This window comes from Bos grunniens, chromosome 5 (assembly GCF_055505025.1).
Source record: "Bos grunniens cultivar Pamir isolate PY7600 chromosome 5, Bosgru_T2T1.0, whole genome shotgun sequence".
NCBI classification, from domain to species: domain Eukaryota; kingdom Metazoa; phylum Chordata; class Mammalia; order Artiodactyla; family Bovidae; genus Bos; species Bos grunniens.
The window spans coordinates 27,449,712-27,474,353 of record NC_141169.1 but is presented as its reverse complement, the minus strand read 5'-3'; the positions used below and the strand labels follow the sequence as shown (position 1 = coordinate 27,474,353).

The 24,642-nt window shown below is 47.3% G+C and overlaps 2 protein-coding genes across 8 annotated transcripts; one reads left to right on the top strand and one right to left on the bottom strand.

Annotated features, from left to right (window-relative positions):
* Window positions 1–493: 493 nt before the first annotated feature.
* On the top strand, window positions 494–7,967 carry MYG1 (MYG1 exonuclease). 3 transcript variants are annotated; one of them, XM_086399295.1, is made up of 7 exons: window positions 494–731; window positions 912–1,024; window positions 3,546–3,705; window positions 6,897–7,049; window positions 7,172–7,294; window positions 7,412–7,593; window positions 7,745–7,967. In XM_086399295.1, exons 1-7 carry the CDS (start codon window positions 516–518, stop codon window positions 7,941–7,943), a joined length of 1,146 nt encoding a protein of 381 aa, XP_086255421.1. In that variant the 5' UTR covers window positions 494–515; the 3' UTR covers window positions 7,944–7,967. The 3 variants fall into 3 exon arrangements, with proteins under 3 accessions (XP_086255421.1, XP_086255422.1, XP_086255423.1); XM_086399296.1 differs by lacking the exon at window positions 3,546–3,705; XM_086399297.1 differs by lacking the exon at window positions 3,546–3,705 and having other exon boundaries at window positions 6,732–7,049.
* Window positions 7,968–8,238: 271 nt separating this feature from the next.
* AAAS (aladin WD repeat nucleoporin) lies at window positions 8,239–24,269 on the bottom strand. Of its 5 annotated transcripts, none has more exons than XM_086399280.1 (16): window positions 24,066–24,269; window positions 23,306–23,433; window positions 16,194–16,249; window positions 15,791–15,882; window positions 15,558–15,604; window positions 15,205–15,303; window positions 14,741–14,884; window positions 10,403–10,523; window positions 9,975–10,099; window positions 9,732–9,792; window positions 9,499–9,589; window positions 9,194–9,287; window positions 9,034–9,101; window positions 8,804–8,885; window positions 8,620–8,704; window positions 8,239–8,496 (listed from the first exon to the last, which is right to left on the bottom strand). In XM_086399280.1, the coding sequence occupies exons 1-16, from the start codon at window positions 24,186–24,188 to the stop codon at window positions 8,269–8,271; spliced, it is 1,644 nt and encodes a 547-aa protein (XP_086255406.1). In that variant the 5' UTR covers window positions 24,189–24,269; the 3' UTR covers window positions 8,239–8,268. The 5 variants fall into 5 exon arrangements, with proteins under 5 accessions (XP_086255406.1, XP_086255407.1, XP_086255408.1 ...); XM_086399281.1 differs by lacking the exon at window positions 24,066–24,269 and adding an exon at window positions 23,918–24,011; XM_086399282.1 differs by lacking the exon at window positions 15,791–15,882.
* Between the last annotated feature and the right edge of the window lie 373 nt (window positions 24,270–24,642).

Below are 24,642 nucleotides of genomic sequence, written 5' to 3'. Positions count from 1 at the left end.
GAATCTGCGAGAAACTGGAGTCAAAATTCAATGCTGGTGATACAGGATGCTCCGGACTGGTGCACTGGGATGACTCAGAGGGATGGTATGGGGAGGGGAGAGGGAGGTGGGAGGGGGATTCAGGATGGGGAATACGTGTACACCCGTGGCGGATTCATGTTGATGTATGGCAAAACCAATACAATATTGTAAAGTAATTAGCCTCCAATTAAATTTATATTAAAAAAAATTAAAAACTGTGGTATAGAAATTTGAGAAGACGGAAAATGCCATCATAAAGCTTCAAGGTATGACCTCTCAGCATTGTTTTTAATGCAACTTTGGGCACCAGGTGGCAAAGCAGTGGTCCAGCCCTGGGTAAAATAAAAGCAATAATAAAAAAATTCAATGCTGGGCGGCAAGCTCTCTCTGCGCGGCCCGTTGCCATAGGAACAACTGGCAACCGGAAGTGGGGCTGCGCAGGCGTTTCCCCTTCCGGGTCGGCTCCCTTACTGACTCCTCGTGGAGAAAGCTGTATGGGCCACCGCTTCCTGCGCGGTTTCCTGCCTGTCCTGTTGCCGCCGCTACCTCTCCGGAGCCCGCATCTCAAGCTCAGCCTGGAGCCCGTCGCACCTTCCAAACGACCCCGCAGCCACCTCATGGCCCCGCCCCGAATCGGGACGCACAATGGCACCTTCCACTGCGATGAGGCGCTGGCGTGCGCTTTGCTGCGCCTCCTACCGGAGTACCGGGTAGGTACAGGCCGCGCAAACTGACCCGGAGGCTGCCGCCAAATCTCCGGGGTGGACCGCGTCCTCCTAAGGGTGTCCCGTCCGAGCACCCCTCTCCCCTCCTCTGCTCCTTGGAAGCCCAACCTTAATCCCCTACCTGTGCGACCCAGGCAACCCCCTCACTTCCTGTGTCCCCTGCAGGAGGCAGAGATTGTGCGGACCCGAGACCCCGAGAAACTGGCTGCTTGTGACATCGTGGTAGACGTGGGTGGCGAATACGACCCTCAGAGACACCGATATGACCATCACCAGAGGTGAGTACTCACTACCATTTCTTTAATTTTCTCAGTGCCCCAGGCCACTGCCGTGGTTCTTGTCAGCGAAGGGAACCGCCTCGTCCTTGAGTCCCATGGGACTACTGTCTCCCATGCTTCCAGTGCGCCACCTACTCTGCACCCATCTAGTTGGCTTTGTGCTTCCCTGAGCCCTCGCATCTGCCATGGCCTCCCTTGGTCACCCCGGGGCCCTTACCGACTCACTTCCTTCTTTGGCTCAGTCAGGCTTTTCTCCCACCAGCCTTATCCTTACCTCACTGAATACCCCAGCAGGGATTAATCCGTTCTTGTGCCCTTGCTACCCTACCTCAGACTGCTGGCCCACGTGATTGTGGTAGGTGGTGATAGTTCAGCTGTGTGTTGTCTTCTATGTCATTGACACTCTACCGCTGGGAAATCGTTCTTGTCCACAGATAGGCCAGAATCCCAAGTACCTCTCCAATCTTTTTCCCTCTCCTCAAGCCCCTACCTCATCAAACTTTCTCGGTGAGTGATCCTGTCTCTTTTCTCTCAAAAGAAATTGAGCTTTTCCTGCGTGTACTTCCTCAGTTTCTCACTCCTGAATCAACTCCCTCTTTCCAATTCAGGAAACCCTTCTGTTTTCCAATGTATCACTTCCTGCTCTGGGACTCTGTATATCGGTGTTTCTACTTCTTACTTGAAGAAAGAAACTCTGTTTACACATCTCCCATCTTGAAAACAAGGGACTGAAAAAAAACCCATGACTCCCTCCCTCACATACACCACGCTGTTTAAAGTGGTTATTCTCTGGGGTATCATGAGGAGGTTTTAAGTCTGTTTTTCTCTTTCTCTCTCTCTCCTTTCCTCCCTATCTTTGTCTTTTTTATGTAAGTATACATATTACTTTTCATTAGTGATATGGAGAGGGAATGCTCCCGGTGTGTACGACCTAATCTCACCCTCACTTCTCAGGCATTCTTGAAAAGAAGAGCTGACCCTGGCTCCACATTTCTTTGAGTTCATTCCTTTTATCCATCCTATCATTCATTCAGCCAGGTCTTTTCCAGTCCCTCTATCGGAAATGCTGGTGGAAAGGGCACCAGTGACCTCAATGCCAGGCTCAGGTTGCTGGTTGAGGGTTAACTGACTGACCTGTCACCTTAACCCTCTCACTTAACTGACTTCTTTGTGGCACTTGACGTAATTGAGTGCTTCTTTTTTTCTGATGATTTTATATACTTTTTTAAAAAGTGTGCCATATTTGACATGTAAAACAATATATTTAATATTTCTGGTATATAAAACATAGAATGAACACCCATGAACCGATCTCCCAGCCGAAGAAGTAGACCATTACCATGATCTTAGCACCTGTACCTGTGCCTCTTCCGCATCCCATCCCCGCCTCCCCAGGAGTAAGCAGCATCCTGAATTTTGTGCTCATCATGGCCTTGTATGCTCTCGTGTACAGTTTAGCACATACGTCTTATCTGTTTGCATCAACTATTTATTTAGTTTTGCTTCTTCCTGAATCTTTTCTGGGACATTATTGTTATTAGTCTTTATACCTTATGAGTATTTTATAGGTATTTTTGTGTTTACTTAATATTTAATAATAAAAATCATTAGAATGAAAAAATGAGCTTCCTTTGTGATTCTGATGGACTGGTATTTACTGTGGTTTCTACTGTTCTAAGAACTATCATACCATTTCCGTACCCTCTGTCCCAAGGCTGTTCAAGCCCCTGCCTTCCTCACTCACCCGGATCATTGCAGGTGATCTTGGATCGCTTCCCCATGCTGGCTGGCACAGTGCTCTTTCTGACATGCTCTGGCTTAAAGTCTCTCAGTGGCTCCTCTTTACCTACAGATAAACTTCAGACTCTGAAGTGTAGCATTCAAGGCCTGCCCTGGTCCAGCTCCTGCTTTATCTTCTGCCTCTTATTCCCCATCCCAAGCTGCTTTCTTGCGGTTCCATGGATACCTTTCTCTTAGGCATTATACATGTTCCCTCTACTTGGAATGCCTTTTCTTCTTCCCCCTTTATGTGTCTGCCGCACACCCACTAATTCATCTTCCAAGAATGACCTGAAGGTTCTTCTCCTGAGCCCTTTCCTTGTTTATAACTGGCTGGAGCATTCCTTTGGTTGCTCATGTGAGTGTGCACGGGGGGCGGTGTGTGGCCAGGTGTGTCCATGTGTCCCTGTACATCTGCCTTAGGAAGATAAACTTGAAGGCAGGGACAGAGTCTTAGTTTTTTTCATCTCTAATGTTTACAACAAAGTCTGGGCATGTTGTAAGCACCGAGTTAATCCTTGTCAGATGACATCTGAGCCACCAGGGAAGCCCAACGGATGCATGGGGACTCCAGACTCAAGTCTGTGTTAACCCCTGAGGACAAGCCAAAGCCTCCCCAGCCAGGCTTTCTCCCAGTTCCCTCGGTGTTCCCCAGCCTCCCCACCGCGCTGTGCCTGCACGTGCGCATGCAGTGGCCGAGCCGGGGCGGTTGGCGTTAGCCCCACCTCCCTGTGCTCCTCAGGTCTTTCACAGAGACCATGAGCTCCCTGTCCCCTGGGAAGCCATGGCAGACCAAGCTGAGCAGTGCGGGACTCATCTATCTGCACTTCGGGCACAAGCTGCTGGCCCAGTTGCTGGGCACTAGCGAAGAGGACGGCATGGTGGGCACCCTGTATGACAAGGTGGGGACCCAAGGACAGAGATGCCCCCCACGTGCATCTCCACCCCGTGGGCTAGAGCGACACTCACGACCACGCTCAGGTCAGGGTTTCTGACCCGTGCTGGCCCACCGCCCTCTGGCTTAGTCAAGCCCGTCTCCTCACGGGGGGGATGGGTAATCTCTCCTGCCTCCATTCTCGGGTGGTTGTGAGACATGGATGAGGTAATGTATGGGGAAGGGCTTTGAAAACTGTAAAGCATGCCCTGACACACATAAAAAACAATTGTTCAACAACTTGGAAGTAGACCAGGCTGCTTACGTTTGGCAGCATGTGACTAAGGTGCTGGCTGCCCTGAAGGTGGAGGGCAGCGTATCTCAGGCACTGCTGTTTTCAAAGGCACAGTGAGTTGGGAAACTGGGAAGGGTTTGATTATGAAAACCTCTTCAGGTTCCACCAGCGCCCCCTGCAGGCAGTTCAGGTGGCTGTGGTTGGGGAAGCAACAAGGGCTAGTGTGGCCCTGGCATGCACTTGGATCCATGATTCTGAGGTCAGCTACTTGACCCTGCTCCTGTGAAGTTCACAAGACAAACTTCGGATGCAGTCAACTCTATTTTTTGCAGATGGGCTGTCGAGTTCAGTTCTCTGTCTCGGCTTGTCTGTCTCCTCTATGACACAGCATTAGTGAGATCCAAAAGAGTTGAATAAATATGAGTGTTTAAATTGGAGCTTCTGGAATAGGTTTTAGACTGCCTGGGTCAATTTTCCCTTCTACTGCTGAGGGGTTTCTAAGCAACTGAACTAAATTATACTCAAGGTTTTATTGTGTTTCTGGTGTACTACATAGTGATTCACAATTTTTGAAGATTATACTCTGCTTAGAGTTATGATAGAATATTGGCTATATTCCATGTGCTATAAAGTATTTTCTTGTAGCTTATTTTAAGCATGTTCTCTTTTTTAATGTTTATTTAATTTTTTTGGCTATGCTGGGTCTTAACTGTGGCATGTGGGATATAGTTCCGCAACCAGGGATCAAACCCAGACCCCCTGCATTGGAAGCTTGGAGTCTTAGCCACTGGATCACCAGGGATACGATGATTTATTTTACATATAGTAGTTTGTACCTCCACCCCACTCCAGTACTCTTGCCTGGAAAATCCCATGGACGGAGGAGCCTGGTGGGCTGCAGTCCATGGGGTCGCTAAGAGTCGGAGACGACTGAGTGACTTCACTTTCACTTTTCACTTTCATGCATCGGAGAAGGAAATGGCAACCCACTCCAGAGTTCTTGCCTGGAAAATCCCAGGGACGGGGGAGCCTGGTGGGCTGTCTATGGGGTCACACAGAGTCAGACACGACTGAAGCGACTTAGCAGCAGCAGCAGCTTGTACCTCTTAACCCAACCCCATCTTGCTCCTCCTCTCTTCCCTCTTCCCTTTGGTAGCCACTCATTTGTTAGGTCTGTGAGTTTGTTATAGTCCATCCATGTAGTTGGAAATGGCAAATTTTCATTATTTTTTTCATTTTATGGCTAAGTCATATCCTGTTGTACACTACATCTTCTTTATCCACTCATCTGTTGATGGACACTTAGGTTGCTTTCACACCTTGACTGTTGCACATGATGCTGCTGTGAACATTGAGGTGCATATCTCTTTTTGAATTAGTATTTTTGTTTGTTTCAGATAAATACCCAGAATTGCTGGGTCATATGATAGTTCTATTTTTAACTTCTTGAGGAACTTCCATACTGTTTCCACAGTGGCTGCACTAATCTCCATTCCCACCAACAGTGTACAAGGGCTCCCTTTTCTCCACATCCTCAGCAACATGTGTTCCTTGTGGTGTTTTTGATGATAGCCATTCTGACAAGTGTGATGTAATATCTCAGTTGTGGTTTAATTTGCATTTCTCTGATAATCAGTAATGTTGATGGCCTTTTGGCCATCTGTAGATCTTCTCTGGGAAAATATCCAGTTCTGCCTATTTTTCAGTTGGGTTCTTTGGTTTTGATGTTAGGTTATATGAGCTGTTTTTTTAAAAAATATTCATTATTTATTTATTTGGCTGTGGCACATGGGATCTTAGTTCCCTGACCAGGGATTGAACCTGGGCCCTTTGTATTGTAAGTACAGAATCTTAGTCATTGGACCAGCAGGGAAGTCCTGGTGGACTGTTTGTATGTTTTGGATATTAAAATTGCACCCAAGTTTTAACGGAGCCTCGGGTTGGGGGTTCAGACCAGTTGGTGCTGGGCAGAGAGGAGTTTCTTTTCCACCTCTCCCTGAGTAGCACTTTTTCTACATACCACAGATGTGTTTAAATGTAGGCCTATTTTGTAAGGCAGTTTTGCATTAAATACTGATATCCCATGTCCTTTTCTGCCCCCAGATTCTTGAGGCATCCTACCATTTCTTTAGGCTCAGGAGATGCCATGTGGTACATCATGGGCTGCCCCGGGACCACATTCCAGCCCTTGATGTCTAGTACTTATCTTCTCCCACTTGATGGGTGTGCTTGATCAGACCCTCCTGTAGCTCATTAAGTGGATCAGCTGGAGATTTACCTGCCCTCAGCCATGAGGATCCACCCCACAGAGCCCATCATGGAACTCAAGACTTTCCTTGTTCAGAACACAGCAGCCCCCTCCCCACACATGCTGGCCTTGGCTCGGGCTTTGAGCTGTAGTAGAGTGAGCACTGGAGAAGGCAATGGCACCCCACTCCAGTACTCTTGCCTGGAAAATCCCATGGACGGAGGAGCCTGGTAGGCTGCAGTCCATAGGGTCGCTATGAGTCAGACACGACTGAGCAACTTCACTTTCACTTTTCACTTTCATGCATTGGAGAAGGAAATGGCAACCCACTCCAGTGTTCTTGCCTGGAGAATCCCAAGGACGGGGGAGCCTGGTGGGCTGCCGTCTATGGGGTCGAACAGAATCGGACACGACTGAATCGACTTAGCAGCAGCAGCAGCAGAGTAAGCATTGGATCAGAAATCAGGTGATCTGAATTCAGCCCTAGTGCTGTATGCTCTCTGCCTTTCAGGAAGTTGCTGAACTCTGCAATTACCCCTCTCATCGTCCAAGTAATGTTGGGAGATTGTTGCAGGATCCTTGTGAAGATGAAAGACTGTATATGCATACATTCTGAGATCTATAAAGCTTTATGCAAATAGTGCCCTCCAGAGCCTTTCTCCTACTGCTGCCTTAGATGTATGAAAACTTCGTGGAGGAAGTAGATGCAGTGGATAATGGGATTTCCCAGTGGGAGGAGGGAGAGCCTCGGTACCTGCTGACCACCACGCTGAGCGCCAGGGTTGCTCGGCTTAATCCCACCTGGAACCAGCCCAACCAAGACACTGAGGTAAGGAGGGCCTGGGGAAAAGAGACTGAGGTGTGTGAAAATCAGGGGAGGAAGTGAGCGGGCTTGGCCTCTTGAGCCCTAGCAGAGTTAGTTTGGGCCAGCACCATGGTTCTCATTCCCAGGCTGGGTTCAAGCGTGCAATGGACCTGGTTCGAGAGGAGTTCCTGCAGAGACTAGATTTCTACCAGAACAGCTGGCTGCCAGCGCGGACCCTGGTGGAAGAGGCCCTGGCCAAGAGGTTCCAGGTATGGACCTGGGAAGAGGCACTGCGGCCCTAGAGAGTGCGTGCTGGCAGGCTGCTGGCCTGTTGGGGCTCATGCTCCTACCCTGAGCCGTCTGTGCCAGCTCCACTTCTTTTGCAGGTGGATCCAAGCGGGGAGATAATAGAACTAGAAAAGGGTGGCTGCCCCTGGAAGGAGCACCTCTATCAGCTGGAGTTGGGGCTGTCCCCTGCAGGGACCATCGCCTTTGTTATCTACACAGACCAGGCTGGACAGTGGCGGGTGCAGTGTGTGCCTAAGGAGCCCCATTCGTTCCAGAGCAGGTGAGGGCCTAGGGGTCCACCCTGCAGCCCTTCAGGCATGTTTCAGCCCCATCAGAGGAGGCAGCCACTAACCTAGGCCTCTGCTCCCCCTCTCCCAGTTCCTCACGACCTCCATTTGCCCCCACCAACTCCCTTTTCTGCTCACTCGTAGGTTACCCCTGCTAGAGCCATGGAGGGGTCTTCGGGATGAGGCCCTGGACCAGATCAGTGGAATTCCTGGCTGCATCTTTGTCCATGCCAGTGGCTTCATTGGTGGGCACCGTACCCGAGAGGGTGCCCTGAGCATGGCCCGTGCCACCTTGGCCCAGCGCCCAGCACCTACACCTGCCCCAAATCCCATGGTCCAATAAAACTCCCATCTCATGCTGACCAAATAATGTTCTATTACTCCCCTGCACTATTCTGGGAGCTTGCTTAAATTTGGGGAAAGTGTAACATCTATTATGTGCCAGAGCTGGTGCTACGTATTTTCTCAGTTTTGCTTTCAAATCATTTGAAAACTATCCAGTTCTTAAGGGTAAATAATGACCAGATTCACAAGGAGTGACTAAAAAGTGAAAGCCAAGATTTAAACCCTAAGTCCATGCCTTTTTTTTCCTTCAGTGTACCCCAGTGCAACTCACTGGAAAAGACAAAGTCTCATAATTAAGTGGAAAGCAAGAAAGGACACTTTTATTACTGAAAGTGGGAGTGAGGGGAGTGGGGCCGAGCAGGGGGTGGCCCTGGGAGAGGGTCCCAAGGGGCAGAAGTTGGGGATGTCTCAGTAAACAGAGGTAGATCGTGAATAGAGCCTCCACCCCCAGCGGGGGGCTCCTGGGCTCGGCCAAGCACTGGGCTAAAGCGTGGAAACCGGGCATTGACAAAGTACAGAGGGATGTGGGTGACCCGGCCTGTGGACCAGCACTGCAGAGAGAGGGGAGCAAAGTCAGCCTGGGCCCAGAGAAGGGCTATCTCCAGCAGAGCCACCCAGTAGCCATGGCCCTCAGCTCCTCCCCACTCCTGCAGCCCAGCAGCTGGCCTACTCACCACGCTGAGCAGAGCTCCTTTGTTGAAGGAAGGATGGAAAGTGATGAGCTGGGCCTGGGCTCCTAGCTCCCCCTGGATAATGCCACTAGACGAAGAGAAGGTGAGCAGGCAGCTGGAGGCAGAAGGCAGGTATAGTGGGATGTGGGTTTGGTATGGGAGGGCCAGTGAGGAACCCAGCACTTACCAAGGAAGTAGCTCAAACACAGGGCTGTTTCGAGTGCGAAAAAGGAGGATGACTGGTTTCCCATTCTGGACCCGAGGATTGCCTATAAGAGATGGACGAGGGATAGGAAGGAACTCTGGAGGCCAAATCCCAGGGCAGGGGCACAGCAGAACTGCTGCCAGGACACGGATACACTTGACTGATGGGAAGATGGTGCAGCCTCAGCAGAGGCCTTCCTCACCACCTCTTACCTTTCATGAGCACAGCTAGCCGCTCCCCGCTTGGGTCCCAGACCATGGAGTGAGCCTCTCCCCCAAGTCTATGAGTGAGAACAGCAGGTTGCCAGGTTGCCGGGCTCTGCGTGGTCCCTCCCAGCCTTGTCTCCGTCCTTTCCTCACCCACCCAGCTTACCTCTCCTCGCCATCTGGCGTCTGTATGGTGGTCTCAGACAGATCTGCCACTATCGTAGCGGACTTGGCGCCTCCAACATACCCCTTTCCCTCACCTGTGGATCAGAGCAGGTGCTCTTAAGTGTAGGAAAAGGGCCCCTCTCCCCCGGTTCCCCGTCTCCTCCCCATCACAGGCATCAATGCCTCTCAAGTCTTCCGAGCTTCTTTACTTCCCTTTTTCCTTCAAGGCAGCATATTCCTGATAGCTCTTTCCTCCCTCTGACTACCCCAGCTATTGTGCATCCGGAAGTGTTGCCCCTGACTCACCACAACGTTCTGGGAATGACAAGGAGTAAATAAGCGGTTCCCCCAACACGGTGAACAGCAGGCGGTTTCCACTGGGGCTCCAGCAGCCAGTCTGGGGTCAGGGAGCAAAGGGCAGGAAAAGGGTAGTCTATGAGAATTCAGGAAGGACGCACAGGAGCAAGAGAAGTAGAGGAGGTGGGGGGCAAGTACAGCCAACCTCCTCCCCAGCTCCTGCACCTCACACTCCCTCCTACCTGGCATCGCCCCGAGAGGGTAGGCCACCGCTCGCAAGTCCACATCTGGGCCTCCCAGACTCTGTGCCAGAGAAGCAGGCCACAGCTTAGAGTTGCAGGTCTCACAGCTCAGACCTCCCTGCCTGTCAGTCCCAGGTTGAGGGGAATGGGAATGGGGACAGAAGGCTGTGCAGCTGGAAGTTCCAGAAGCCTAGGGCCTTTCTCCACATCCTTCCTGCCCACTTCCACTCTCGCCACACTCACCGAAAGACAGCTGAAGGAGTGGTAGCCAAGACTTTGCTGCCATCTGGGGACCAGAGCAGGTTTGTAACCCCACCTCCCCGAAACCAGGGAAGGGGAACACAGGTCTCTGTTGAGACATCCCATACCTAGGAGGGGGGGACAGTGAGACAGGGAGACAGTATCCCCAACACCCCACAGACCCCCTTCCCTGAGGTACAAAGAACCAGAGAGGGGAGGAAGTGGAGAGGGTTGAAACAGGAGGAAACAGCGAGCAGAATTTTACATGTGAGGAGCAGGGTGCTCCTGCACCTTGGATAAATTTAAGACTGAATGGATAACTGTTCCTCGCCTCCCACAGTGTACTTCCCCCCACCAGGCAAAGGCAGCTCTTCCCTCAAGTCTGAGGGGTGTGGCTGAAGTGACCCCAAGAGGTATGGGGATCAACTCACCAGGATGGCAGCGTCCACAGGGGAAGCTGAGAGCAGCCGCCCCCCACTAGGGGCCCAAGCCAAGCTGGTAACGGGTGTGTGCCCAGGGTGAGAGAGCACCTGGGCACAGCCAGAAGAGGGTCTGCAGAAGGGAGACGGCGTGGGGTCAGAAGACAAGAAGAAAGCCCTGTGACTGCTCCCTTGCCTCCGCCTGCTAACACCGCCCCATCCCTGTGGGCCCTCTGAATGCAGGAGTAAGAATAATGGAAGTTAAAGGAGAACAAGGAGGAAGCAAGGGCAGTCGCTACCAGGAGGCCCAGAAGGGTGAAAGCGGGTAAACCTGAGAGACAAGAACTTTATTACTCCTGTTACTCATTTATTTATTGGCTGTGCTGGATCCTTGTGGCCACGTGGGTTTTTTCTCTAGTTGCATTAGAGGAGCTTCTTGTTGCAATGGCTTCTCTGGTTGCGGAGCATGGGCTTTAGGGCACGGGAGCTCAGTAGTTGTGGTTTTTGGGCTCTAGAGCACAGGCTCAATAGAGCACAGGCTCCCAAGCTTAGTTGCTCTGAAGAATGTGGGAATCTTCCTGGATCAGGTATTGAACCTGTGTCTGCTGCATCGACAGGCACATTCTTTACCACTGAGCCACCAGGGAAGTCCGAAAGAGACAAAACTTGTGACAAGTAAAGTTCTATGGTGCTGGGCTGGGGAGATGCATGCTCTGCTCTGGGTGAGAACCCTCTCTCCACAGGCCCATCCTGGCTGGAGGCCAGGATACCCCATGACATCACCTCACAGTTCCAATCTCTTATCTTTCTAGTTATCTGCCACTCCTCAGAATTCAACCTGTGCTCCCAAACCTCTCTGTTTCCTTGTCACAGTTAGCTTCCCTCCTCGGTGCTCTGCCTCGTTTTCTGCTCATCAAAGATGGCGCGTGTGGCAACCTCCCCGACTAGGCTGGGAACTAACTGAGGCCACCAGCTGTGTCAGTCAGCTCTGAATCTCCAGAGCGACATACTTGGCCCAAAAAGTGCAGGCTACTATCAATTAATGCCACTCTGTCCTTTTTCCTCCCAACTGTACACCCACCTTTAGCTCTAATGAGGTCACCAGTCTACAAGTTACTCTTAATTTTACAATACATCAGTTTACAGAGATCCATCTCATTCTTTTCAGTGGCCTCACTGTATTCCACTGAATAGATGAACTATTATTTATTCAGTCGTGCTTCCACAGACACTTCAGTTGTTGGTGATTTTTTTATTACATATAGTACTGCAAAGTATTCTTTATATCTTTATGTACTCATGTCATTATTTGTATAGAATACAGTATTAAAATGGAATTGTGGGTAAAAGACTTGCACCTTTCAAAAGATAAATATGCCAACAAATTATTTTCTGAAAAGTTTGTGGGGCTTCCCTAGTGGCCCAGTGGTTAAGAATCTGCCTCACAATGCAGGGGATACCAGTTCGATCCCTGGTGCAGGAAGATTCCACAGGCCAGTGCACCGTAACTGCTGAGCCAGAGCTCTAGACCCTGGGAGCCGCAACTACTGAGCCCCTGTGCCGCAACCACTGAAGCCTGTGTTCCCTAGAGCCTGTGGTCTCAACAAGAGAAGCCATTGCAATGAGAAGCTCGCACACTGCAACCAGAGAAAGCCCTTGCTCACTGCAACTAGAGAAAGCCCACACGCAGCAACAAAGACCAGGTGCAGCCAAAATAAAATAATTAAAAAAAAAAAAGTTTGTACCACACTATGCCATGTTTCCTACTCTTGCTAATAATGGATGTTATCAAACATTTCAGTTTTAACTGTCATTCTGAATGGGCAAAAAAAAAATCCTATATATTTTTCTAGTCCTTTTAATTATGTATTTTTATACTTAGTTTTTTTATCAGCTTGGAATTTATTTGTATATAAAATGTGAAGCAAGGCCGAACTTTATCATTTTCTAAATGGATAGCCAATTATGTCAAAACCACTAAAAAAAAAAGAAATCTGAACTTGTCTATTGCAATGCAGGCCAAATTCATCATATATTAAATTTCCATGAATTCCTAGGTCTGTCCCTGAATGTTGTTCTGACACACTGATGCGCTTGTCTGACCTCATGGCAGTATCTTTGTGTTACTGTGACTTCATGAAACATTTCAATGCCTAGAGGCAAGTCTCCTGTCCATGCGCTTCCTTTGCAAACATTCGTGGCCAGCCTTCCACATTTATTCTTTCCTAAAAACTCTAAATAGCATTTTTTCCAGTTCACAAAAACAATTCAGTAGAATGCTAATCGGAAATATACTTAACTTGACATCTTTATGATTAAATTTTCCTATCCAGGAATACAGCAGCATGTCCCGCCATTAATTAAGCTTTTGTTTAATATTCTTGTTTTAACATTGACTTCCCTCGTGGCTCAGACGGTAAAGCGTCCGCCGACAATGTGGGAGACCTGGGTTCAATTCCTGGGTCAGGAAGATCTCCTGGAGAAGGAAATGGCAATCCACTCCAGTATTCTTGCCTGGAAGGAGGCCTGGAGGAGCCTGGTAGGATAGTCCATGGGGTCGCAAAGAGTTGGACATGACTGAGTGACTTTTTTCTTCCTTTAATATTCTTCAACCACTTTCTTCAGATGTCTAACATTAAATAAATTTAACAATTTATTCCTAGTAACCTATAGTAATTATTGGACCTGTTGTAATAGAACATATTTTTCATCACAATTTCTCAGCTGATTCTTACTGGTACAAAGGAAAGCTATGACCTTTTCAGTTTCCTGGATCCAATTATGGTACTACTTACATTTCTTACCAGATTAAAGTTTCTTTTAATTGAATCTCTTGTTTTATCTAGGTGTAAAATCATATCTCCAAAAAAATTAATTTTATCTTCTTTCTCAAGACTTTACCACATTCCTTTTTCTTGTTTTACTGCACTCACAAGAACATCCAAAACTACTGTTGATTAATATGGTGGCAACAATACCTCTGTCTTTATCCTGACATTACTGGAAAAACTTTTACTATTTCCTATTTCACGGTTTAATATGGCAGCCACTGATTTTGAGTATATACTCTTTATGTTTAGGTCATCTCTGTGTATTCCTATTTACTTTATGCATTCAGCAGGATATCTGCTTATTCAAGGGCATTTATTAATACAAACATTTTTCTCCCTTAATTTGCCAGTGTAATAAATCATTTTAATATATGTCCTAATGGTAAATAGTTTCTAATTTCTGGAAAATTCCACTAGGTTAAAAAAAATTTTTTTTTAATATGCTTTTGGATTCTATTTGGTAGTCTTTTATTTAGGATTTTAAAATCAGTATTCAAATAGTTTCTTTCTTATACTACCTATTGTCAGGTTTCAGTTTTAGGGTCACATTAACTTTATAAAAAACAAATCAGGATGGGACAGATAGAGGACATTAATGGGAAAACTGGTGAAATGTAAACAAAGTCTATAGTTTAGTTAATAACAACATTCGAATGTCAGTTTCTTAGTTTTGATCGATGTAACATGGTAATATCAGATATTAACAATGGGGGAAATGGTGTGACGGTATAGCCAAACCCTCTGTACTACCTTTGCAGCTTTTCCAAAAATCTAAAATTACGTCCATATAAAGTTTATTAAAAGGAAGAAACAAATCAGGAGGCTTTCCAAATTTTTCTATGATCTGGATTAGTTCCAATAACATGGAGATTATCTTTTCTCTGACAATTAGGCAGTCATCATAAAATCATCTCAGTCTGTCATCTTTTTTAGTGGCACAACTCATCCACTTTGGTAACACGTATTTGGTAGAAAATCAAACATTTCCTTAGATTTTCAAATGTGCTGGTCTAAATGTATAAAATATTCTCTAATAATTCTATTTTCTTCCATATCCGTGGTTCTCTCTCTTTTCCCATTCTGAAAATAGTATACTTTGATTTTCGCTTTTGCCTTAATAAAGCGAGCCAAAATCTTTATTCAAAATTTAAAGAACCAGTTTCTGGTTTTATATTTAGTTCTTGTGGGGATTCTTTTTCCATTTTCACTGGTTTCAGCTCAAATCCATATTAATTCCATATCTACATTAATTGCCTTTCTCCCTCCTGTTAAACTTGCATCTGGCAGTCCTCCCAAAGAGACTTTCTTTCCACTTCACGATCCACAGGTGCACACTCCCCACAATCCCAGAAGCCCCTAGTTCTGTCCCTTTCTCTAGATTACCGCTTCGCAGAACCTCCACCTTGGCCTTAGGTCTGCTTCTGTAGCCATGGGAAGTGCTGTGAGGATAAAGAACTTTTCCTCCCAGACCTCACCAACCCATGGCCTCGAGTCAAGGTAAGAGACTGCTGGAACTCACCGGGTAGACAAGGACGTGGGATCCAGAGTCCAGATGAGAATGCAGCTCTGGCAGGCCACAGCCAAGACAGAGGCACTGAGGGGCTTCCAGGCCAGGGCTGCCACATTGCGCTGCAGCCGGTGCTTCAGGGAGGGGACGATAGTGCTGGGGTGAAATGGGAGCGGACAGAGTCAAAGCAGGGACACTAAGGGGAGGGGACCTGAGTGTAATTGAGGACAGACACCCAGAGAAGAAAGCAGACCATCCAGTGCCTGGGGGTAGGGTGGGACAGAGGACAGGATAAAGGCTGGGTTTGGAAAGAGGATGCATCCAGCTGTGGGGCCTCCCTGACCCCAGTTCTGAAAAGAGCCATCGGACTGGGCTCAGGAACTGCAGGACTCCCGGGGCACCAGAGCTGGAGAAGGAAGTGGGGACTGAGAGATGGAGACTTAAAAGAGTCAGAGCCCACCCAGTGCGCCACATACCTGTTGGCATTATACACCCGGACTGAGTCATCCAGCAGAGCCACAGCAAACTTGTTGGTGTGGGGGTGCCATGCAAAGACCCGCAAGCAGCAGCTGGACCTGGGGCAGGAGTGAGAGTCAAGAGTCCGAACTGCACCTCGCCACACCTGGGCCCAGAGCTCAGGCTGCCTTCCACATGAGACCGTTTACCATTTTTTGCTGTTTCTTTCTTTATTGGGAGGTAGAAGGAGCAAGAACATGGGGAACAGTCAGGGAAGGGGTGGGAGGAGTCTCTGCCTTGTTTTTCCATCTCCCCAGAAGTTTCAAGATTCAGGACTTCCTTCTAACAAAAGCCCCAGAGCTGGTACACTCACCAGTTTGTGACTTGAGCAAATTCAGCAATCAGATCTTCGCTCCTAAGCTGTAATGACAAAGCAGACAGAGGATGCACTGGGACAAAGGGAGCTTATCCCCTCAAAGCTCCCACGGGGAGCTGGACCATTCCCACCCTCTGCCGTCTTCCCATCACAGCCTGACCCTAAGGCACAGAAAATGGTAGGAGCAGAGAGTAGCAGCAGGGAGGGCCAGTGGCACAAGCCAAACTTACAGACAGATGGGGAAACAGGGACCCGTGGAGGGAGGAGGCCCATCGACAGAGTGCCAGGGCCCAGCTGGATGCCGTCTTCACCCACTCAAACACTGTGGGGTTGAGGAAGCAGCCGTGATTAAACTGTTCACAGGGCTCTCACTGGGCACCTTCCTAGGTAAGGACTGAGCAAGGGCAAGCACTCTCCAGGCCCTTCCACCCAACAAGTGATCTGGACACCCAATCTGCGGCATGAGGGGTAGGTAGAGGTGAGAGAAGATAGCACCAGGGGAGACAACTGGGCCAGGAATACAGGGATAAAGGGAAAGGCGCTGGGCCAACAGGTATTGGGATGAATTACGGAGAATATGGAGGGGAGATGGCAACCACAGAACCAGAGAAGGCTGCAGGTAAACACACTTACCCTCTTCCTCTGAATTTGCAATTTCATTCAGCACCCCGAAAAGGCCTACATCACGCCTGAAGAGGAGAGGGAACTGAGTTAGATAGCTTTGATCCCTTCAGTCTCCCCTCTAAGTTCCTCCATTCATTCATTCATTCAATAAACATGTACTCAGAATAAGATCAGGGACTTCCCTGGTGGCTCAGTGGCTAAGACTCCACACTCCCAATGCAGAGGACCCAGGTTCCATCCCTGGTCAGGGAACTAGATCCCACATGTTGCAGCTATAAGATCATGCATGCTGCAATGAAGACCTGGTGCAGCCAAGTGAGTAATATATAAATAAATATTTAAAAAATAGGTAAGAGCATTTCCATTTAATGAGTGGCAACTATACGTCAAACACTTTATACCGTCCTTTCATTCTACCCATTTCCTCAATGAGACAACTAAGGCTCAGAGGTCTGTCAGGGCTTTGTGTGAAGATCAAGGAGTCAGGACTTGCCCGAAGACAATGAATGGAAAGCCACTGAAGGGAGTTTCAGTTAAGGAATAAACTGATCACCCAGGCATTTTAGAAAGATCAATCTGGCTGCAGATTAGAGGGAGACAAGAATGGAGAGAAAGAAACAGGTTAAGAAGCTACTTCAGGAATCTAGAGAAAGGCCAAAGTGGCCTGAACCACTGGGGGTTGAGAAAAGAGGGCAAGTCTGAGAGCTTGAGGAAGTAGAACGGACAGGATTGGAGGATTAATTCAACATTAGTAAGGTAAAGGATAATATCAAGGGAAACACCTAGATGATAATTATAGCATCCAACACTGATTACACTGTGCCAGGGCTGGGCTGCAGCTTCACACGCAACATCTAACTTAGCTATTATCACAACCCTACACAACAGGGATTGTTATCATCTGCATTTTTAGATGAGAGAACAGGGAGTGTGAAAGGTTGATTATCAAAGGTGAACTAGGTAGGAAAAAGCAGACTCAGGATTCAGTCTGTCTGTCTGTCCCAAAGCCTACATTCAAACCACTTATATGACTAGGAAGGGCATTCCTTGAGACGAAAAACACAAGGAAGACGCTGGCATAGAGAAGAAAACAAAGAGACTGATTCTAAACATGCTGAGTGTGTGGAGCCTGTAGAGTATCTGACTGAGGGTGCTGAACAGACACGTGAACACCAAGGTGCGGTGCAAGTCCAGTTCAGGACGTCAGCACCTGAAAGACAGCAGAGGGCCTCCCTGCTGTCAAAGCGAGAACAACGCCGCGTCGTGGGTGTGACTGGTGGTGGAAGTAAAGTCCGATGCTGTAAAGAACAATATTGCATAGGAACCTGGATGGTCGGTGAATCAGGGTAAATTGGAAGTGGTCAAACAGGAGATGGCAAAAGTGAACATTGACATTTTAGGAATCAGTGAACTAAACTGGACTGGAACGGGCAAATTTAATTCAGATGACCATTATATCTGCTACTGTGGGCAAGAATCCCTTAGAAAAAATGGAGTAGCCTCATAGTCAACAAAAGAGTCCGAAATGCAGTACTTGGATGCAATCTCAAAAACGACAGAATGCTCTCTGTTTGTTTCCAAGGCAAACCATTCAGTATCACAGTAATCCAAGTCTATGCCCCAACCAGTAACACTGAAGAAGCTGAAGTGGAACGGTTCTATGAAGACCTACAAGACCTTTCAGAACTAGCACCCAAAAAAGATGTCCTTTTCATTATAGGGGACTGGAATGCAAAAGTAGGAAGTCAAATGATACCTGGAGTAACAGGCAAATTTGGTCTTGGAATACGGAATGAAGCAGGGCAAAGACTAATAGAGTTTTGCCAAGAGAACACACTGGTCATAGCAAACACCCTCTTCCAACAACACAAGAGAAGACTCTACACATGTACATCACAAGATGGTCAACACCGAAATCAGACTGATTATATTCTTTGCTACCAAAGATGGAGAAGCTCTATACAGTCAGCAAAAACAAGACAGGGAGCTGACTGTGGCTCAGATGGTGAACCCCTTATTGCCAAATTCAGACTTAAATTGAAGAAAGTAGGGAAAACCACTAGACCATTCAGGAATGACCTAAATCAAATCCCTTACGATTATACAGTGGAAGTGAGAAACAAATTCAAGGCATTAGATCTGATAGACAGAGTGCCTGAAGAACTGTGGATGGAGGCTTGTGACACTGTACAGGAGGCAGTGGTCAAGACCATCCCCCAAAAATAGAAATGCAAAAAGGCAAAATGGTTGTCTGAGGAGGCCTTACAAATAGCTGAGAAAAGAAGAGAAGCTAAAGGCAAAGGAGAAAAGGAAAGATATACCATCTGAATGCAGAGTTCCAAAGAACAGCAAGGATAGATAAGAAAGCCTTCCTCAGCGATCAAGGCAAAGAAATAGAGGAAAACATAGAATGGGAAAGAATAGAGATCTCTTCTTCAAGAAAATTAGAGATACCAAGGGAACATTTCATGCAAAGATGGGCTCAATAAAGGACAGAAACGGTATGGACCTAACAGAAGCAGAAGATATTAAGAAGAGATGGCAAGAATACACAGAAGAACTGTACAAAAAAGATCTTCATGACCCAAATAACCACGATGGTGTAATTACTCACCAAAGCCAGACATCCTAGAATGTGAACTCAAGTGAGCCTTAGGAAGCATCACTACAAATAAAGCTAGTAGAGGTGACAAAATTCCAGCTAAGCTATTTCAAATTCTAAAAGATGATGCTGTGAAAGTGCTGCACTCAAAATGTCAGCAAATTTGGAAAACTCAGCAGTGGCCACAGGACTGGAAAAGGTCAGTATTCATTCCAATCCCAAAGAAAGGCAATGCCAAAGAATGCTCAAACTACCACACAATCGCATTCATCTCACACGCTAGCAAAGTGATACTCAAACTTCTCCAAGTCAGGCTTCAACAGTATGTCAACCATGAACTTCCAGATGTTCAAGCTGGATTTAGAAAAGGCAGAGAAAACCAGAGATCAAATTGCCAACATCCATTGGATCATAGAAAAAGCAAGAGTTCCAGAAAAACATCTACTTCTGCTTTAATGATTATGCCAAAGCCTTTGATTGTGTGGATCATTACAAACTGCGGAAAATTCTTCAAGAGATGGGAATGCCAGACCACCTTACCTGCCTCCTGAGAAATCTGTATGCAGGACAAGAAGCAGCAGTTAGAACCGGATATGGAACAACAGACTAGTTCCAAATTGGGAAAGGAGTATGATAAGGGTGTATATTGTCACCCTGTTTATTTAACTTATATGCAGAATACATCACGCGAAATGCAGGGCTGGATGAAGCACAAGCTGGAATCAAGATTGCCGGGAAAAATATCAATAACCTCAGATATGCAGATGACACCACCCTTATGGCAGAAAGCGAAGAACTAAAGAGCCTCTTGATGAAAGTGAAAGAGGAGAGTGAAAAAGCTGGCTTAAAACTCAACATTTAAAAAACTAAGATCAGGGCATCCAGTCCCATCACCCCATGGCAACTAGATGGGGAAACAATGGAAACAGTAACAGACTTTATTTTTTGGGGCTCCAAAAATCACTGCAGGTGGTGACTGAAGCTATGAAATTAAAAGACGCTTGCTCCTTGGAAGAAAAGCTATGACAAACTTACAAAGCATATTGAAAAGCACAGACATTACTTCCCTCGTGGTCTAGTGTTAAGAATCCACCTGCCAATGCGGGGGCACAGGTCTGACCCCTGCACTGGGAAGACCCCACATGCCGCAGAGCAGCTAAGCCCATGCACCACAACTACTGAAGTCTGAATGCCTGGCCCAATGCTCTGCGAAAAGAGAAACCACTGCAGTGAGAAGCCCTAGCACCCCACAACAAAGAGTAACCCTGCCTGCCACAACTAGAGGTAGCTCCCGCACAGCAGCTGAAGACTCAGCGCAGCCAAAAATAAAATATATAAACAGAACTTAAAAAAAAAAATAGCTATGCATATAAAAGACAGCAGGAAGCAACTTCCCTGGTGATCCAGCGGCTAAGACCCCATACTCCCAATGCAGGGGGCCGGAGTTCAGTCCCTGGTCAGGAAACTAGATCCTGCAGCACAACTAAGGATCTCGAATGCCACAACGAAGATGTAAGATCCTGCACAACTAGAACCCAGAGCAGCCAAATAATTATTAAAAAAAAAAGACAGCAGAAGAGAAGCAGCAGCTCGATGGAGGCAGAAATAGAGAAAGAATCCAAGACTGAATGGGTTTTCAGACCACAACCTGAAGTTTAGCTTCACTCAAGGAGACATGCAAATGAAACGGTTATGCAAAATCAAATATCAAAGTTTGAAAAGACAAGTGTCAGAAAACAGGCACTCTCATACACTTTTTTGGCTTTGTTTCTTTTTTTTTTTCGCTTTGTTTCATTTTTAGGTTTTTATTGGAGCACAGTTACCTCACTGCTGGTGGGTCTATAAATGTGTACAACTTAGAGGCCTGTATGGCAACAGCTCATGACACTACAGGTGAACATGCCCTTTGAACCCCTACATACAATGATGAGCATAATACTAATCATGACTAACTCCTGAATTAACATGGGTTTTACTCATTTAAGGGCCTAGATCTGATACAGTGCCTGATGAACTATGGAATGAGGTTCATGACATTGTACAGGAGACAGGGATCAAGACCATCCCCATGGAAAAGAAATGCAAAAAAGCAAAATGGCTGTCTGGGGAGGCCTTACAAATAGCTGTGAAAAGAAGAGAAGCAAAAAGCAAAGGAGAAAAGGAAAGATATAAGCATCTGAATCCAGAGTTTCAAAGAATAGCAAGAAGAGATAAGAAAGCCTTCCTCAGCGATCAATGCAAAGAAATAGAGGAAAACAACAGAATGGGAAAGACTAGAGATCTCTTCAAGAAAATTAGAGATACCAAGGGAACATTTCATGCAAAGATGGGCTCCATAAAGGACAGAAATGGTATGGACCTAACAGAAGCAGAAGATATTAAGAAGAGGTGGTAAGAATACACAGAAGAACTGTACAAAAAAGATCTTCATGACCCAAATAATCACGATGGTGTGATCACTGACCTAGAGCCAGACATCCTGGAATGTGAAGTCAAGTGGGCCTTAGAAAGCATCACTACGAATAAAGCTAGTGGAGGTGATGGAATTCCAGTGGAGCTATTTCAAATCCTAAAAGATGATGCTGTGAAAGTGCTGCACTCAATATGCCAGCAAATTTGGAAAACTCCACAATGGCCACAGGACTGGAAAAGGTCAGTTTTCATTCCGATCCCAAAGAAAGGCAATGCCAAAGAATGCTCAGACTACCGCACAATTGCACTCATCTCACACGCTAGTAAAGTAATGCTCAAGATTCTCCAAGCCAGGCTTCAGCAATACATGAACTGTGAACTTCCTGATGTTCAAGCTGGTTTTCGAAAAGGCAGAGGAACCAGAGATCAAATTGCCAACATCCGCTGGATCATGGAAAAAGCAAGAGAGTTCCAGAAAAACATCTATTTCTGCTTTATTGACTATGCCAAAGCCTTTGACTGTGTGGATCACAATAAACTGTGGAAAACTCTTCAAGAGATGGGAATACCAGACCACCTGACCTGCCTCTTGAGAAATTTGTATGCAGGTCAGGAAGCAACAGTTAGAACTGGATATGGAACAATAGACTGGTTCCAAATAGGAAAAGGAATACGTCAAGGCTGTATATTGTCACCCTGCTTATTTAACTTATATGCAGAGTACATCATGAGAAACGCTGGACTGGAAAAAACACAAGCTGGAATCAAGATTTCCGGGAGAAATATCAATAACCTCAGATATGCAGATGACACCACCCTTATGGCAGAAAGTGAAGAGGAACTCAAAAGCCTCTTGATGAAAGTGAAAGTGGAGAGTGAAAAAGTTGGCTTAAAGCTCAACATTCAGAAAATGAAGATCATGGCATCCGGTCCCATCACTTCATGGGAAATAGATGGGGCAACAGTGGAAACAGTGTCAGATTTTATTTTTCTGGGCTCCAAAATCACTACAGATGGTGACTGCAGCCATGAAATTAAAAGACGCTTACTCCTTGGAAAGAAAGTTATGACCAACCTAGATAGCATATTCAAAAGCAGAGACATTCCTTTGCCAACAAAGGTTCATCTAGTCAAGGCTATGGTTTTTCCAGTGGTCATGTGTGGATGTGAGAGTTGGACTGTGAAGAAAGCTGAGTGCCAACCAATTGATGCTTTTGAACTGTGGTGTTGGAGAAGACTCTTGAGAGTCCCTTGGACTGCAAGGAGATCCAACCAGTCCATTCTGAAGGAGATCAGTCCTGGGATTTCTTTGGAAGGAATGATGCTAAAGCTGAAACTCCAGTACTTTGGCCACCTCACGCAAAGAGTTGACTCATTGGAAAAGACTCTGATGCTGGGAGGGATTGGGGGTAGGAGGAGAAGGGGCCGACAGAGGATGAGATGGCTGGATGGCATCGCTAACTTGATGGACATGAGTCTGGGTGAACTCCGGGAGTTGGTGATGGACAGGGAGGCCTGGTGTGCTGCGATTCATGGGGTCGAAAAGAATTGGACACGACTGAGTGACTGAACTGAACTTACTCATTTAATCATCACTGCTGCTAAGTTGCTTCAGTTGTGTCCAACTCTGTGCGACCGCATAGACAGCAGCCCACCAGGCTCCCCCATCCCTGGGATTCTCCAGGCAAGAACACTGGAGTGGGTTGCCATTTCCTTCTCCAATGCATGAAAGTGAAAAGTGAAAGTGAAGTCACTCAGTTGTGTCCGACTCTAAGCGACCCCATGGACTGCAGCCCACCAGGCTCCTCGGTCCATGGGATTTTCCAGGCAAGAGTACTGGAGTGGGGTGCCATTGCCTTCTCTGATTTAATCATCACTAGAACCCTGTACATAATTAAACCAGAAAGGAAACCAAGTCATTGGAGATGAAACTGAACTACCATTGCACAGCCCTGAGTTCCACAGAAAGGACTGATAATTTGATGTGTTGAATGACAGACAGCTCTGAGCTAGAGAGAGCCAGGAAGCCCAGGGTAGAGAGATGGTGACCCCACTGCATCCAGGATCTGTAGACCAATGGCCCAGGAGACCCTTTGCCACGTCTCACCAAATGTTGATGCATCTCTTCCACACTTGCTCCCGGTGGTGAATGAAGGCAGTTCTTGTGCCATGGTCCAGCCTTCCAGGGGTCTTCAAGGGATCCTTAGTCAGGTTTAGGACAGGAAGATTAATCCACTATAGCCAGAAATGAGAGGTATGACAGTGAGTGAGTTCTTTCCAGATCCCTACTGAACCCCCGTTTCCCATTTCCACAAAAGAAACACTTGTGGAACTGGGGAAACAAATCTTATCTCCCTTATCGGTAAAACCAGAATAATATTTCATAGGAATGCTGTGATTATTAAATCACATTTTTAAAACATTTGTGGAGAACACCTGACTCAGAGCCTCTTTCTTCCACACAAACGTTCAATAAACGTCCATTTCTCTTCCTTTTCCTTGCCAGGAAAACCTCGAGGGAACAAACTCCCCAGGTTGGGCCTTCCCAGTTGTCCCAGATACTGTCTCCAACTTATCAGAAGTCCTCCTGCATAGTCACATCCCCTAGATTCGCCCCCACTCTCTCCATCCCCGCTAGGCCCGCCCCACAGCTCCTCAGCATCACTCATCCTCCAATCCCAGCTCTAAAACACATTCCATCTCTTCTATTCTTCTCCACCTGGGAGAGATTGTTTCCAATCCTCCAGTCTGGGGACCGCGACGCGCCCCACCCCCCCCCCCGACCCCCGCCATGCTGCCTCTGCTTCCACATACCCTCCAACACCGCCCCCCATGTCTAAAGGTCCCTCCCTCCTCGCCCTGACCACCTGGCCCCGGAAGTCGGGAGGCGGACTCTCACAGCTACTGCCTGTCACCAGTTCGTTATTGTGCTCGTATAAGGTGATTTGTCCTCTAGGCGGCGGAGGAGGGAACAACCCCAGGGAGCACATCTTGCCGGTCCCGAGGACGTCCCGGAATCAGCAGAGTCCCAGAGCCCCGCTCCTCTGACTCTTAGTTCCCGGGCTAGATTCGGATGCGTACGGGTTGCCGCATGGGACAAACGGCAGTACAAAGCTCAAAGAAAGTAAACGGAAGAGCAACGCAGAAGAAGGACGCATGCGCAGTTCTGGTATCGACTTCCGGCGTCCTGGCGCGCCGCCTAGCGGCGGGAGAAAGAGCGGCGCCGACACGTCCGCAGCGCTGACCCCTAGTTAAGAGTCACAGCGGGTTTTTTTGTTTTGTTTTGTTTCCTGTGAGACTGCTGTTTTCCCAGTTCCGAATTCCCCAGCATAGTCTCCCACTCACTCTCAGCACTCGAAAAGCTCAAAATAAGCCACGTTCAGGGAAGTACCTAATTAAACCCTTCCAGAACTGTGAATCGCCCAGAGGAAAATACCGACTCTT

Excerpts from the sequence above, each read along its gene's own strand:
- AAAS (XM_086399280.1), bottom strand. The coding sequence starts at position 24,188 with ATGTGCTCCCTGGGGTTGTTCCCTCCTCCGCCGCCTAGAGGACAAATC. Across the intron at positions 9,288-9,498 it reads GTCATTCCCAGAACGTTGTG|GTGAGGGAAAGGGGTATGTT; the intron begins GTGAGTCAGGGG and ends TCTGATCCACAG. Across the intron at positions 8,705-8,803 it reads GTGTTTGAGCTACTTCCTTG|TGGCATTATCCAGGGGGAGC; the intron begins GTAAGTGCTGGG and ends CTCTTCGTCTAG.
- MYG1 (XM_086399295.1), top strand. The coding sequence starts at position 516 with ATGGGCCACCGCTTCCTGCGCGGTTTCCTGCCTGTCCTGTTGCCGCCG. Across the intron at positions 1,025-3,545 it reads CGATATGACCATCACCAGAG|GTCTTTCACAGAGACCATGA; the intron begins GTGAGTACTCAC and ends TGTGCTCCTCAG. Across the intron at positions 7,295-7,411 it reads CCCTGGCCAAGAGGTTCCAG|GTGGATCCAAGCGGGGAGAT; the intron begins GTATGGACCTGG and ends CTTCTTTTGCAG.